This window comes from Pelodiscus sinensis, chromosome 1, assembly GCF_052426305.1.
Source record: "Pelodiscus sinensis isolate ZL-2025 chromosome 1, ASM5242630v1, whole genome shotgun sequence".
Classification (NCBI taxonomy): Eukaryota; Metazoa; Chordata; order Testudines; family Trionychidae; genus Pelodiscus; species Pelodiscus sinensis.
Genome location: NC_143052.1, coordinates 329,186,484 through 329,200,793, shown reverse-complemented (window position 1 = coordinate 329,200,793; position 14,310 = coordinate 329,186,484). Strand labels below are relative to the sequence as shown.

The window sequence follows — 14,310 nt, the reverse complement described above, 5'->3', positions numbered from 1 at the left end:
TAGTTCGAACTAGGGTGGCTAATGTAGGCATTCGAAGTTGCAAATGAAGCCCGGGATTTAAGTATCCCGGGCTTCATTTGCATCTTGCCGGGCGCCGCCATTTTTAAATCTCCCTTAGTGCGGACTCCGTGCCCGCGGCTACACGTGGCACGGAATAAGTAGTTCGAATTAGGCTCTCTAATTCTAACTACCGGTACACCTCATTCCACGAGGAGTAAAGGTAGTTCGAATTAGAGAGCCTATTTCGAACTACCTACTCCGTGCTGCGTGTAGCCGCGGGCATGGAGTCCGCACTAAGGGGGATTTAAAAATGGCGGAGCCTGGCAAAATGCAAATGAGGCCCGGGATATTTAAATCCCGGGCTTCATTTGCAACTTCGAATGCCTACATTAGCCACCCTAGTTCGAACTAGGGTGGCAGTGTAGACATGTCCTCAGTTCTTCCCAAGAGTATGGGTTTGCCCATACAGAGCAGTTTGCAGAACTGGAATGAAGGAGCTTCAGGTAAAGTGCTTGTTATCAGTCTAGATTTCATTAAAAAGTGACCTCATGCCTAATGGCACATAAACTACTGACACTGGTGTTCTGCAGAACACGTGCTAAGCATTATGACCTCAACCCTGAAGATTTTATGTCTTTAGATCTCGCACAGATGCCAGTGTGAAAAGACTGCAAGAACAGTCATAATAATTTCTCAAAACCATATTGATTTAAGACATACTAGTGCCCAGTAATTAGAGCAAAGCACCTATAGGTGTTAGTCTTTAAAGTGCTACCAGACTATTTGTTGTTTTTTAAGTACTTCCAGGTAGTAAGTCTACAGGTCCCTGGAAACATTACTAACAATCCAAGCTATATAGAAAGTAGCTATTATCCACTGGGGAGAAATTCACCTCTTCATTGAGAACCAGCAGGTCTATCCACTACTTAAGTTCCACTTAGCCCCTTTAATGAGATGGAAGCAGTATATAGGCATCATGGTGCTGGTGTGAAGCATGGTGGGTTTCACTCCTCTTAGTAGGCATTTTATTTTTCTGATGAATGACATTTGGTTGCACGTGCAATTCATATATAAATACTTTCCACATCGACACTTAAACCAGTCCTTTCCTTCTCTAGATACAGCTGAGATTGCTTGAGAGACTTCACACAGAGATCTGGTCTGTGGTTGTTACAGAATGGGCAAAAGGAGAAAAATATAGAAAAGGAAAGAGGTGTATTATTTTTCAGAAATTAACTTTTCAGTTCATTTGAATATGGCCCAGACTTCCAACTTCAGGCTCTATCATGATCTTTTGTTCCTAATCAGAAACCACAACCAGGAACAAAATGATTTTTGGTTCTCTCTTCATTAATTAAAACCAGTCACCAAGTCTGTAGTGTTCAAATCTTCAAAGGTGCTCTCCGTTGCATTAACTAAGATGGTAGAAGCAGGATAAATGATCTCTTCAACTGTCACATATGTCCCCGTTAAAAAGCCAATGACTCCAATGACAGCTATAAAGATGTCTTTAACTATTATACACACACTTAAGTTTTCCTTGTAAAATGTGAGGATTTCTACCAAAGGTGGTAGGATCAATGCCAAAGTGCTGCTGCTTACGGCTCCGACAAAGGAAATCACCAGATCTAGGCGAGGGATCAAGACTGCTACAGCACCTGAAAGAGACAACAAGCACTTTTATCTTAAATTCAGCATCTTCATTACAATCTAAGAAATACTGAGCAAGTTCTCACTCATTTCTAATTCTAATCTAGGTAGAACCCCAGACTTTACTAACAAATAAGGAAAGTCGTGAGCATTGAGAGAGACAAATTCTCTTATTTCTGACTTGATAAGTTTTAGTGCTAATGTAAAGTACCCAACTTGATTTTCAGATCTCAAAGTGAATTTGCAGAGCTGGCAGAGCAAACCAAAATCTGTTTTTTGTACATGTGGACTAAGCAAGAGACCTGAAATTGCATGATGACATTTTTATACTCATATTCCTCATAAGAATGATAGGGTGAGACAAGACAGGCTTTGCATTGGGGAGGGAAGGTTATATTGAACAAAACACCTCTTCCACATCCGACAAATTACATCCAATTTGAGGTCTTGGTAGATGATATCCATATTAAGAAATAATTTAAAATTCACCCAAATGTATGTACAACTTCCTGACCATTTGGGAAGTCCAATGAGCACTGCAGTCCTAGCTTATTTGGACATCTGACTCTTCAAAAAAAATCAACTACTAAGACTGTCCAGTTTGTAAAATGCCTCTGACAGGTGACTAATTTACCAGACAAATAGTCCAGTACAGACAAACACAGTTAGAAACAGGAACTATTGAACCTTCCAGATGGTTAGTCTTAGAGCCAATTCTACAGAAGTCTACAAACTGAAATCTTTGTTACAAAAGAACCAGGCCTCTGATGTTTTTAATGCTTTTGACTGGAAACTCTAACTGAGATGTCCTAGTCATGATTTAGAGTCATACAAGTGTGTCACTGTGACGGGGCAAGGCAGCCCCGCACTGAGCCTGCAAGGCCCAGCCAGAGTTACCTGGCTGCAGAGGCCTCTCCCCCGCAGCCCTACCGAGCATGCCCGGGCTGTAGCTCCACCATAAAATCCTGGGGAAGGACTCAGTCTGGGGTGGCAGCTGGAGGAGAAGGACCAGTGAAGGGAGCTTCTGCACCGCGGTCACTAGAGACTCCAGAAGAGGCTGGTGGGGACACAGAGGTGAGCTAGTGCACCCCAGAGACCGCCCGCCGAGGAGACACCGGCCCGGAGGCCGCAGCAAGCTGGACAAGTACATGGGAAGGAACCGCAGTGAACCAGGTAGGAAGTGGCCCAGGACAGGGGCGGGAACCGCCTCTCCTGCCCCGAGAACCTCAGCGCGTTTTGGCTGGATTGCCCCACCGAGGGAGTTACCTGCTATCCGGTCACTCACAGGGCCCTGGTGGAGTAGAGTGGGCCTGGGTTCCCCTACCTGGGGTGTGTCCCCGCTACAACCCTAAACTGTGTTTCAGACTCAGGCTGGAGGGCCTTGGACTTAAGAGGTCCTGAGGGAGAGTCAGGCAGGAGGAGCCCGCCACAGTCACATAATGATTTCACGTCTGCATTATAAAACACTTGAGCAGAGGCTCCAATCTAATCCCCAGTGAGTGGTGGGGAACAGATGACTTCTCCCTTCACAAATGCATTCCTTTCTGGCTGGCAGAGATTAGCACAGACATTCATGCCAGCTGCTTCCTTGGAATTGCTAAATGGAATAAAGTGAAAGAGGAAACACAGAATGAAAATCTCCAGTCTGACAGAAATCATGCACAAAACATTTTTTTGTTCTTCATTTTTATATTGCTCCACATATTCCCCCAACTACCATCATCCTCAACCAATAGTTCAAAGATTGGAATGAAGATATCTTTATGTAGCAAGTGAAGGAAAACCTAATTACCGTAAGTGTATACCAATATGATCTTTCCTCAGCCTGACAAGTAACATTTTGATTTCAAATGGAACCTTACAAGTTTTGCAGACTTAATATCCTGGGTGTAGGTCAGTTTGGGCATATGGCTTGAATTCTGAGCACAGCTGAAATTAAAAAGGCAACTTTCTAAATGAAATGTAATTCATGTATCATAATTAACTTGTGGCACTTACCACTGAATGATATTAGCATCACAGCAAAGACCTCAAGAAGTTTCAGAAAAGGATTATGCCCTTTTATTATTAAAGGCAGCATCTCTAGATTCCCTATGCAACAAAGGTTGGATTTGTGAGCCTTCAGAGTATTAGAGGGCTCTGCTACTGTCCCACCCCATTAACAAGTTAGCTGCAGGGTAAATGACACTGATTTCTTATGGCAGCTGTAGTTTGCGAATCCCACAAGGATGAAAAGGGGACACAATGACATTCTGTCCAGAGGGAACTTGGGGCAAAGATAGTGGTCCAAGAGAGAACCTTAGGAACACCAAAATGCAGGTAAGGCTGTTAAATAAAGTAAGGCTGTTAATTATCAGCTTCTTGGCATGAAATAATTTCCCCTGTTTAGGAGTGGATGGCTTTCGTGGCATGGGGCTAGAGGAGCCAGCAACCTTCTGGTTGTGCAGAAAAGCCACAAGTTTTGTGCTGAGGATAACTATAATATCTATTTTAAATTATGAGTCTGTGAGAATAGTAGAGCATGTAAGTGCAGGTGGCTTCCATACTGAAAACTATCCTAATGAGGTAAGTAGTTATGCAGCATAACCTGTTGTTCTCAATGCCTGAGAAGACTTAAGTTTAGTTTAAATTAACTTAATTTAAATTAACTCTCTATTTCTTGTGCAGCTGAAATTCCCACTTAATTCAATAAAGACGCAAACAATGTAGAACTGGCTCCTCGCGCCTGGATTGGTAACCATTCGTGATCTTTCTATGGTATTACATAACATTAAAGTTATCAAAAACTGACATTGAAATGTTTGTGCTGAATGGTAAAACTCACTGTTAATGAATCTGTTGAAGACTGAAGAAATGGAGAGAGCTGCAGATTTATTATCTTGCTCGTTACATAGATGTAGTGGGTGCACTCATTAAATATGGATTCTTTAATTTCTATAATAGATCTCTTACAGTTTAACATAAGTGGTGACAATTAAAGAGAATTATTCATTAGTTATATTAAATTGCAATGTTTGAAAATGTTTTCCTTGGTTAAAAATACAGAAAGATTTAGTTTTTTAAAACAGAAATACATAACATAAAAATATATATTGTAATGGCTCCTCTAGACTGGAGATAGGCAGAAAATGGGGGTAGGGATAGGTGTACTTTGAATTAGATAATGCTAAATCAAAACTTAATCCAGGACTGTTTGGATAATAGTTCTATTTTATATCAACCTCAAAATTCTTGTGCATGAAAGCCAACAACTCCACTGACAACTATGAAATGCCTAAGAATTATCCAGACTTCAAATTTTCGTTGTAATCCAAAGGTGGCAGGATCAATGCCAAACTGTGACTGCCTAGGACTTTGTAGGATATTGAAAATAAAACAATGAGGACTCAAGAAAAGTTCAGAACCTTGTTAAGATATTGCATCAGATATGCAAAGTATTCTCTTTGGGAAAGTCTAGGAATTTTACATAAGAATGGCCATAGTGGGTCAACCAAAACTCCATCTAACAGTGTTCCCTCTAATATTTTCTATCCTTGGGTGGGTTGAATGTTCTTATGTTGAGGTAGTGTGTCATTGATGTACACCATCAATAAAAACAAAACACACAGTGTGTGATTTTCTCTCTCTCTCTCTCTCTCTCTCTCTCTCTCACACACACACACACACACACACACACACACACACACACACACACACACACACACACCATATATACATATATTTTAAGCAGTCCATATATGTGGAATAAAATATATTAAAATAAGACACCTGTGACTAGCTGCTGTGAGGTACACTTAGGGTATGTCTACACTACCCCGCCAGTTCGAACTAGCGGGGGTAATATACTCATCCGCAATTGCAAATGAAGCCTGGAATTTGAATTTCCCGGGCTTCATTTGCATGAAGCCGGCCGGCGCCATTGTTAAATGCCAGCTAGTTCGAACCCCGTGCCGCGCGGCTACACGCGGCACGGAGTAGCTAGTTCGGATTAGGCTTCGATTAGTTCCTAATCTGAACTAGCTACTCCGTGCCGCGTGTAGCCGCACGGCACGGGGTTCGAACTAGTCGGCATTTAAAAATGGCGCCGGCCGGCTTCATGCAAATGAAGCCCGGGAAATTCAAATCCCGGGCTTCATTTGCAAGTGCGGTATGCCTACATTACCCTCCTAGTTCGAATTAGGAGGGTAGTGTAGACATACCCCAAGTGATCTATTCTCTGTTGTCCATTCCTAGCCTCTGGAAAACAGAGGCTGGGGACACTATTCCTGTCTTTCCCGGATAATAGCAACTGATGGAGCTATCCTTCATTAACTCATCATGTTAGTTCTTTTTTGCACCTTGTTTCATTCTTGGTCTTCACAATATTCTATCAACATGTGCTATATTGAAAGTAGGAAATCCTGTAATAGTCACATGAAAAGGTCTTTTGCATTTGAGATGCTATGAAATCAGCTTCTGGCTCCTAAGGAATTAAGCTGAACAGAAGAACAGTAGGACCTCAAAATTATGAACTTTTCAGGAATGGAGACTGTTCATAACTCTGAACAAAACATTATGGTTATCCTTTCAAAAGTTTACAACTTAATGTTGATTTAATAAAGCTTTGAAACTTTACTATGCAGAAGGTGAATGCTTCTTCTAACCATCTTAATTTAAATGAAACAAGCACAGAAACTATTTTCTTACCGTGTCAAATCTTTTCTTTATAAACTTTCCTCCTTTTTTCAGACGTTTACATTTAACACAGATCTGTGCTGTACTTCATTTAGTTTTTATCTCTGCTACTTCCTGATGGAGTACTTTTGGTTCCAAATTAGGTGAGTGGTTGATCAGTCAAATTGTAACTCTGAGGTTCTACAGGTTGAATCTCTAAAATCCAGGACTCTCAGGTCCGGCAACATCAGACCACAGATATTGCTGGACCAGAGAGTCCAGACTGGACAAGTTCAGAATGCAGCCCTGGCTGGGCTGGTGGTGGGGGGTGGGCAGCACAGCCCTGGATAGGGCTGACAGCCAGGAGTACAGACCACAGCCAGGGCTGGAGGCAGTGGGGCTAGTAGCCAGGAGTGCAGCTGCAGCCTTGACCAAAGTTGGAGTCAACGGGGCCAGCACCTAAGTGCGCAGCTTAGTTCAGTGGGGGGGAGCTAGAGGCAGTGGGACAGGTGGTATGCAGCAGAGCCCCAGCCAGGAGCAGAACCCTATATCCGGGTAGGTAGCCTTGACCTTCCCTTCTCCGGTAAATTCTGTGGTTCAAGACCACTCAGGTCCTGAGGGTGCTGGGAAAGTTCGACCTGTACTGTTTCTCATAGAAATGACTAGGATTGGACCCTATCACTTCCATGGTGAATTCTGCATTCTAACTTCTTTCAGGAGTTATAATAGGATTCTGCACTGCTGTTCCAACACTGCAGTAACACTCTTGTGGGGTTTTGGAATATTAATGTAGAATAGTTCTTTTTTTTTTATAAAGGAGAGCTCTCTCTAGTGGAAAATTTTCCTTTGCTTAACTTCATTCTGTTCCATTCCTAGTTATATTTGGGTTATCTTAACCAATTTCTCTCCCTCCTACAGGCCAGCCAATTTAAAAGGCAGTGTTAATTATGGAGGGATTTCCTGTCCCCATGTAGTGAATTTCACTGAGTTCAGTAGGAAAAAATATTTCTCTCTTTTCATCCAATACAAGCAGGCTTATCTGGACAATTAAATACAAGGCTGTGAACAGATTCATCAAATATGTGTAGTATTAAAAACCTCTTCCAGATACACGGTGATAGACAATTTACTGCCTCTGGAAGGCTCCCTGTATGGACAAGAGTACAGACTGAGCGGCTCCATATTCTTTTTTGCACAAGTCAGGCACTTTCCTTGGTGATCTCTAGGAGAAAGAGGCATGATCACTGAAGGGTTCTCTCTCTCCTAGCGGAGGGCCATGCCTATCCCTAGTATCCTAAGGATTAAAAAGGAATCCAGCTGCACATCCCAGAGCAGAAAGAAGGATGGACAGGGATTCAATTATGGGAGTAATAAGCAAACAATAAATGTCAACGGCACACTGCATACATGGAGGACTACATTGGAAGCTTGTGTGACCACTTATGTTACAGACATGTATCTGAAAGCATCTATTCTGTAAAGTTTTGGATTGAGAAGAAATGTAAACAGTGTGATCAATAAATAGCATATAGTTATGTTAATGAGATCAACTAATGAGAGTACAGCACTTCAGCAATGTAAAGCACCTGGAAAAACAATGATGTGCTTGTTTTTAAAAAATGGAGAGGAAAGAGTCCCATGGTTAGGGCCCAGAAGTGGGAGTTTGGATATGTGAGTGTTATCCCTCCCTCCCTCCCGTATGGATTTTCCTTGGGACCTTCGATAAGTCACAGAGGGTATGTCTACACTACCCCCCCTAGTTCGAACTGGGGGGGGGGTAATGTAGTCATACGGAGTTGCAAATGAAGCCCGGGATTTGAATTTCCCGGGCTTCATTTGCATAAACCCGGCCGGCACCATTTTTAAATGCCGGCTAGGTCGAACCCTGTGCCATACGGCTACACGCGGCACGGGGTCCGACCTAGCCGGCATTTAAAAATGGCACCGGCCGGCTTTATGCAAATGAAGCCTGGGAAATTCAAATCCCGGGCTTCATTTGCAACTCCGTATGACTACATTACCCACCCCTAGTTCGAACTAGGGGGATAGTGTAGACATACCCTTAGTGTCTCTGAACTGCAGTTCCCCATCTGCAATGTAAGTAGTATTTCCTTTCTCCTGTTCTTTGTTTGTCTTTTCTAGTTACAGCATAAGATCTTCAGATAAGTGACTGTCCCCTTCTCTGTGCTAAGCACTTACAAATACTATGAGCCCTGATCTTAGTTGGGGCTTCCAAATCTACTGTAATACAAACAATGAAACAATCAATAAGAACAATTTGAGTTGTACCTCTTCAAAATGATTTGACATTCAATATCTTAGTATGAGACAACAAAGCAGAAACTGTAAGGAGCGTTTCATGTATAGAGATTTGTAGATCCCAGTGTCAGAAGGAACCATTGTGATAATCTAATAATTCCTTGAGTATATCTTGTGGAAACTCATCTGATCTTGATTTTAAAATTGTCCATCATGGAATGTCCACAACAATCCTCGGTAAGTTGTTCCAGTGGTTTATTATTTTGTTTAAAATGTAGGTCTTATTTCTAGTGTCCGTCTGCCTGGTTTCTGCTTCTGGACAATGGATAGTGTTACCTCTCTCTCTACATTTGTTCACCAGGAAGGTACTTACAGACTAATTCATCACCTCTTCACCTTCTCTTTGTTAAGATAAACAAATTGAGCTCTCTGAGTCATGAAACATGCCTGCTGGGATTTTATGTCCATGATTTGAATGTGATCAGCACAATGCTGATAACATTTAGCAAAACTACTAAAAATATTTTGCTGATTTGTTGCAGAAGACTATGAAACTTGCCAAAAGTCATCATCTACTATTGAAAATGTCCTGTCAAATCAGTATGTGTCCCAGCAAGCAGAAGATACCTAAGGTTATATTTGTACTGCTTGCATGTGGTCAATGCAACACAGAGTTATTACCTCTCTGTTTCATTTTTTCTGATATTAAATTGAAAGTCAGCACTAATTTATTAAAGACAGGTCTTTCCCAGTGTATTTTCAAAAAATGCAGTATTCCTGCTGGCACAAAACCAAATAATATTTTTAAAGCTGGAGTAATACCTGGGATAAGGCAGAAACTAAACTCCTCCAATTGCTAAGGGCTGCAAATGAAGAACTGTCTGTCTTTGGCAACAGCTACATTTTCATTTCAATATGAAACGAAAAGACATTTTCTTCTAGTGACTTCAGGCTGTGACCTGTGTAATCAGATTCTTGGCAAAAGCCACCTTGTCAGTAAACTTTACTTGACATGAATAAGCTACAAACACATTCCAGTGTAAATAATATATTCAACATTTATGCAGTAAGACATGGCACAGTGCTTGAGAATCTGACTATAAGTAAGGAATCGTTTACCAGGGGTTTAAGACCTGGGGGAGGTATGCTGTCTGCCGGGGGCCTGTATCCAAGATGTTAAGGAGGCATTGTTGAGGATTATCCAGCCCTCTGACTACTACCCTATGCTATTCATCCATGTGGACACAAATGATACTGCGAGGTGTGACACGGAGCGGATCAAGAGTGACTACGGGGCTCTGGAAGTACGGGTGAAGGAGTCTGGAGCGAAGATGGCATTCTCTTCAATCGTTCCTGTTGAAGGTAGGGGCCCAGGCAGAGACAGGTGCATCCTGGAGGTGAATGCCTGGCTGCAAAGATGGTGTCGCAAGGAGGGCTTTGGCTTCCTCGACCACGGGATGCTATTCCAGGAAGGACTGCTAGGCAGAGATGGCGTTCACCTTTCGAGGAGGGGGAAGACCCTATTTGGACACAGACTGGCTAACCTAGTGAGGAGGGCTTTAAACTAAGTTCGACAGGAACAGGTGAGCAAAGCCCACAGGTAAGTGGAGAACATTGAGACCTAGGAGATGGCTCGGCAATGGGAGGGAGCGTGGGCTATAATGGCAGAGAAAAAGGAAGATCAGGGTTAAATTGGGAGGCAAGGTCAAATCAGTATGGGTATGTCTACACTACCCCGCTAGTTCGAACTAGCGGGGTAATGTATGCATACCGCACTTGCTAATGAAGCCCGGGATTTGAATTTCCCGGGCTTCATTAGCATAAGCGGGGAGCCGCCATTTTTAAATCCCCGCTGCTTCGAACCCCGTGTAGCGCGGCTACACGGGGCTCGAACTAGGTAGTTCGGACTAGGGTCCTATTCCGAACTACCGGTACTCCTCGTGAAACGAGGTGTACCGGTAGTTCGGAATAGGCACCCTAGTCCGAACTACCTAGTTCGAGCCCCGTGTAGCCGCGCTACACGGGGTTCGAAGCAGCGGGGATTTAAAAATGGCGGCTCCCCGCTTATGCTAATGAAGCCCGGGAAATTCAAATCCCGGGCTTCATTAGCAAGTGCGGTATGCATACATTACCCTCCTAGTTCGAACTAGGAGGGTAGTGTAGACATACCCTATCTTAGATGCCTATAAACAAATGCGAGAAGTATGGGTAATAAGCAGGAAGAACTGGAAGTGCTAATAAATAAGTACAATTATGACATTATTGGCATCACAGAAACTTGGTGGGATAATACACATGATTGGAATGTTTGTATAGAAGGGTACAGCTTGCTCAGGAAGGATAGACAGGGAAAAAAAGGAGGAGGTGTGGCCTTATATATTAAAAATGAACACACTTGGAATGAGGTGGAGATGTACATAGGAGACGGAAGTGTTGAGAGTCTCTGGGTTAGGCTAAAAGGGATTAAAAACAAGGGTGATGTCATGCTAGAAGTAACTACAGGCCACCTACCCAGGTGGAAGAAGTGGATGAGGCTTTTTTTTAAAACAACTAATAATATAATCCAAAGCCCAAGATTTTGTGGTGATGGGAAACTTCAACTATCCAGATATATGTTGGGAAAATAACACAGTGGGGGCACAGACTATCCAATAAGTTCTTAGACTGAATTGGAGACAACTTTTTATTTCAGAAGGTTGAAAAAGCTACCGGGGGAAGCTGTTCTAGATTTGAAACTAACAAATAGGGAGGAACTGGTTGAGAATTTGAAAGTGGAAGGCAGCTTGAGTGAAAGTGATCATGAAAACATAGAGTTTACAAGTCTAAGAAACGGTAGAAGGGAGAACAGCAAAATAGAGACAATGGATTTCCAGAAGGCGTATTTTGGTAAGCTCAGAAAGCTGATAGGTAAGGTCCCATGGGAATCAAGACTGAGGGGAAAAACAGCTGAGGATAGTTGGCAGTTTTTCAAAGGAACATTATTAAGGGCCCAAAAGCAAGCTATTCTGCTGTGTCGGAAAGATAGAAAATATGGCAAAAGACCGCCTTGGCTTAGCCATGAGATCTTGCATGATCTAAAAATAAAAAAGGAGTCATATAAAAAATGGAACGTAGGACAAATTACAAAGGATGAATATAGGCAAATAACACAGGAATGCAGGGGCAAGATTAGAAAGGCAAAGGCACACCATGAGCTCAAACTAGCTAAGGGAATAAAGGGAAACAAGAAGACTTTTTAAAAATACATTAGAAGCAAGAGGAAGACCAAGGGCAGGGTAGGCCCACTGGTTAGTGAGGAGGGAGAAACTGTAACAGGAAACTTGGAAATGGCAGAGATGCTTAATGACTTCTTTTTTTCAGTCTTCACCGAGAAATCTGAAGGAATGCCTAACATAGTGAATGCTAGTGGGAAGGGGGTAGGTTTAGAAGATAAAATAAAAAAAGAACAAGTTAAAAATCACCTAGAAAAGTTAGATGCCTGCAAGTCATCAGGGCCTGATGCAATGCATCCTATACTCAAGGAGCTGATAGAGGAGGTATCTGAGCCTCTAGCTATCATCTTTGGAAAATCATGGGAGACAGGACAGATTCCAGAGGACTGGAAAAGGGCAAATATAGTGCCTATGTCTAAAAAGGGAAATAAGAATAGCCCAGGAAACTATAGACCAATTAGTTTAACTTCTGTGCCAGGGAAGATAATGGAGCAAGTAATTAAGGAAATCATCTGTAAACACTTGGAAGGTGGCAAAGTGATAGGGAACAGCCAGCATGGATTTGTAAAGAACAAATCATGTCAAACCAATCTGATAGCTTTCTTTGATAGGATAATGAGTCTTGTGGATAAAGGAGAAGCGGTGGATGTGGTATACCTAGACTTTAGCAAGGCGTTTGATACAGTCTCGCATGATATTCTTATCAATAAACTAGGCAAATACAACTTAGATGGGGCTATTATAAGGTGGGTACATAACTGGGTGGATAACCGTATTCAGAAAGTAGTTTTTAATGGTTCACAATCCTACTGGAAAGGTATAACAAGTGGGGTTCCGCAGGGGGTCTGTTTTGGGACCAGCTCTGTTCAATATCTTCATCAACGATTTAGATATTGACATAGAAAGTACGCTTATTAAGTTTGCAGATGATACCAAGCTGGGAGGGGTTGTGACTAATCTGGAGGATAGGGTCATAATTCAAAATGATCTGGACAAATTGGAGAAATGGTCTGAGGTAAACAGGATGAAGTTTAATAAAGAGAAATGCAAAGTGTTCCACTTAGGAAGGAACAATCAGTTTCACACATACAGAATGGGAAGCGACTGTCTAGGAAGGATATGACAGAAAGGGATCTAGGGGTTATAGTGGACCACAAGCTGAACATGAGCCAGCAGTGTGATGCTGTTGCAAAAAAAGCAAACATGATTCTGGGATGCATTAACAGGTGTGTTGTGAGCAAGACATGAGAAGTCATTCTTCCGCTCTACTCTGCTCTGGTTAGGCCTCAGTTGGAATATTGTGTCTAGTTTTGGGCATTGCATTTCAAGAAGGATGTGGAGAAATTGGAGAGGGCCCAGAGAAGAGCAACAAGAATGATTAAAGGTCTAGAGAATATGAGCTATGAAGGAAGGCTGGAAAGAACTGGATTTGTTTAGTTTAGAAAAGAGAAGATTGAGGGGGGACATGATAGCAGTTTTCAGGCATCTAAAAGGGTGTCATAAGGAGGAGGGAGAAAACTTATTCATCTTGGCCTCTGAGGATAGAACAAGAAGCAATGGGCTTAAACTGCAGCAAGGGAGGTTTAGGTTGGACATTAGGAAAAAGTTCCTAACTGTCAGGGTGGTGAAACACTGGAATAAATTGCTCAGGGAGGTTGTGGAATCTCCATCTGTGGAGATATTTAAGAGTAGGTTAGATAAATGTCTATCAGGGATGGTCTAGACAGTATTTGGTCCTGCCATGGGGGCAGGGGACTGGACTCGATGACCTCTCAAGGTCCCTTTCAGTCCTAGTATTCTATGATTCTATGAAGACATGGGAACCAGAGTAGTGGTAACATTTTAATGGCATCTCACCATTCCCCAGCTCTTGGGATTCCCCATTCTCCAACTACTCAATGCCACCATTCCCTGCTTCACAATCATTCAGTTTCAACATTGCCCCCACCTCACCTCACCACCCTCTTTACAAGGTTCCTTCCAGATTCTCAAGCATAACCTGACATGGAAATACAGCTGAATATTACATTTTTCTTTGTACTCCTTGTAATCACTGATCATAATCAGGATTCAACCAGTTATTGTGAGATCTTTTCTACCCTGACAAGTTAACACTTTTATACTGCTGGATAAAATTGTGGTGTTATGGCAAAATATCACTGTAAATCTCACAATCCCTTCATGACAATTCCAATGGTCACTGGGCTAATCCATCCAGGTTGTAACTAGGAGACACCAGTTGTAGCCATGGTTCGGCAAGATGTCTCTATATATACACAAGTGTCCACAGTAAAAGTTTGGAGGTTGGTGGGCATGGCTCAGCATGCTGCCTCTGTCCCTCCTCCCAAACAGCTGAGTCCATGGCTTCCGACCAACCAGCCCATTGGCTGCATCTGGGAACTGTGGCCAATGGGAGCTGCGGAGAATGGGGGCAGCACCTGCAGATGGAGGTAACGTGCCTGATGCAGAGCCATGGCCACATGTCTCCCAACAATAGAAGATGCAAAAGGTGAGCTCACCCTCAAGAATTTGTTCC

General features: G+C 42.6%; 1 protein-coding gene across 1 annotated transcript in view; it reads right to left on the bottom strand.

The window, feature by feature from the left end:
* Positions 1-296: 296 nt before the first annotated feature.
* Positions 297-14,310, bottom strand: part of SLC36A4 (solute carrier family 36 member 4) — a 227,033-nt gene continuing 213,019 nt past the window's right edge. The window contains exon 11 of the mRNA XM_075919368.2: positions 297-1,658. Coding sequence (XP_075775483.2) covers positions 1,351-1,658 — 308 coding nt within the window. The 3' untranslated portion in view covers positions 297-1,350. The remainder of the gene's footprint in view (positions 1,659-14,310) is intronic.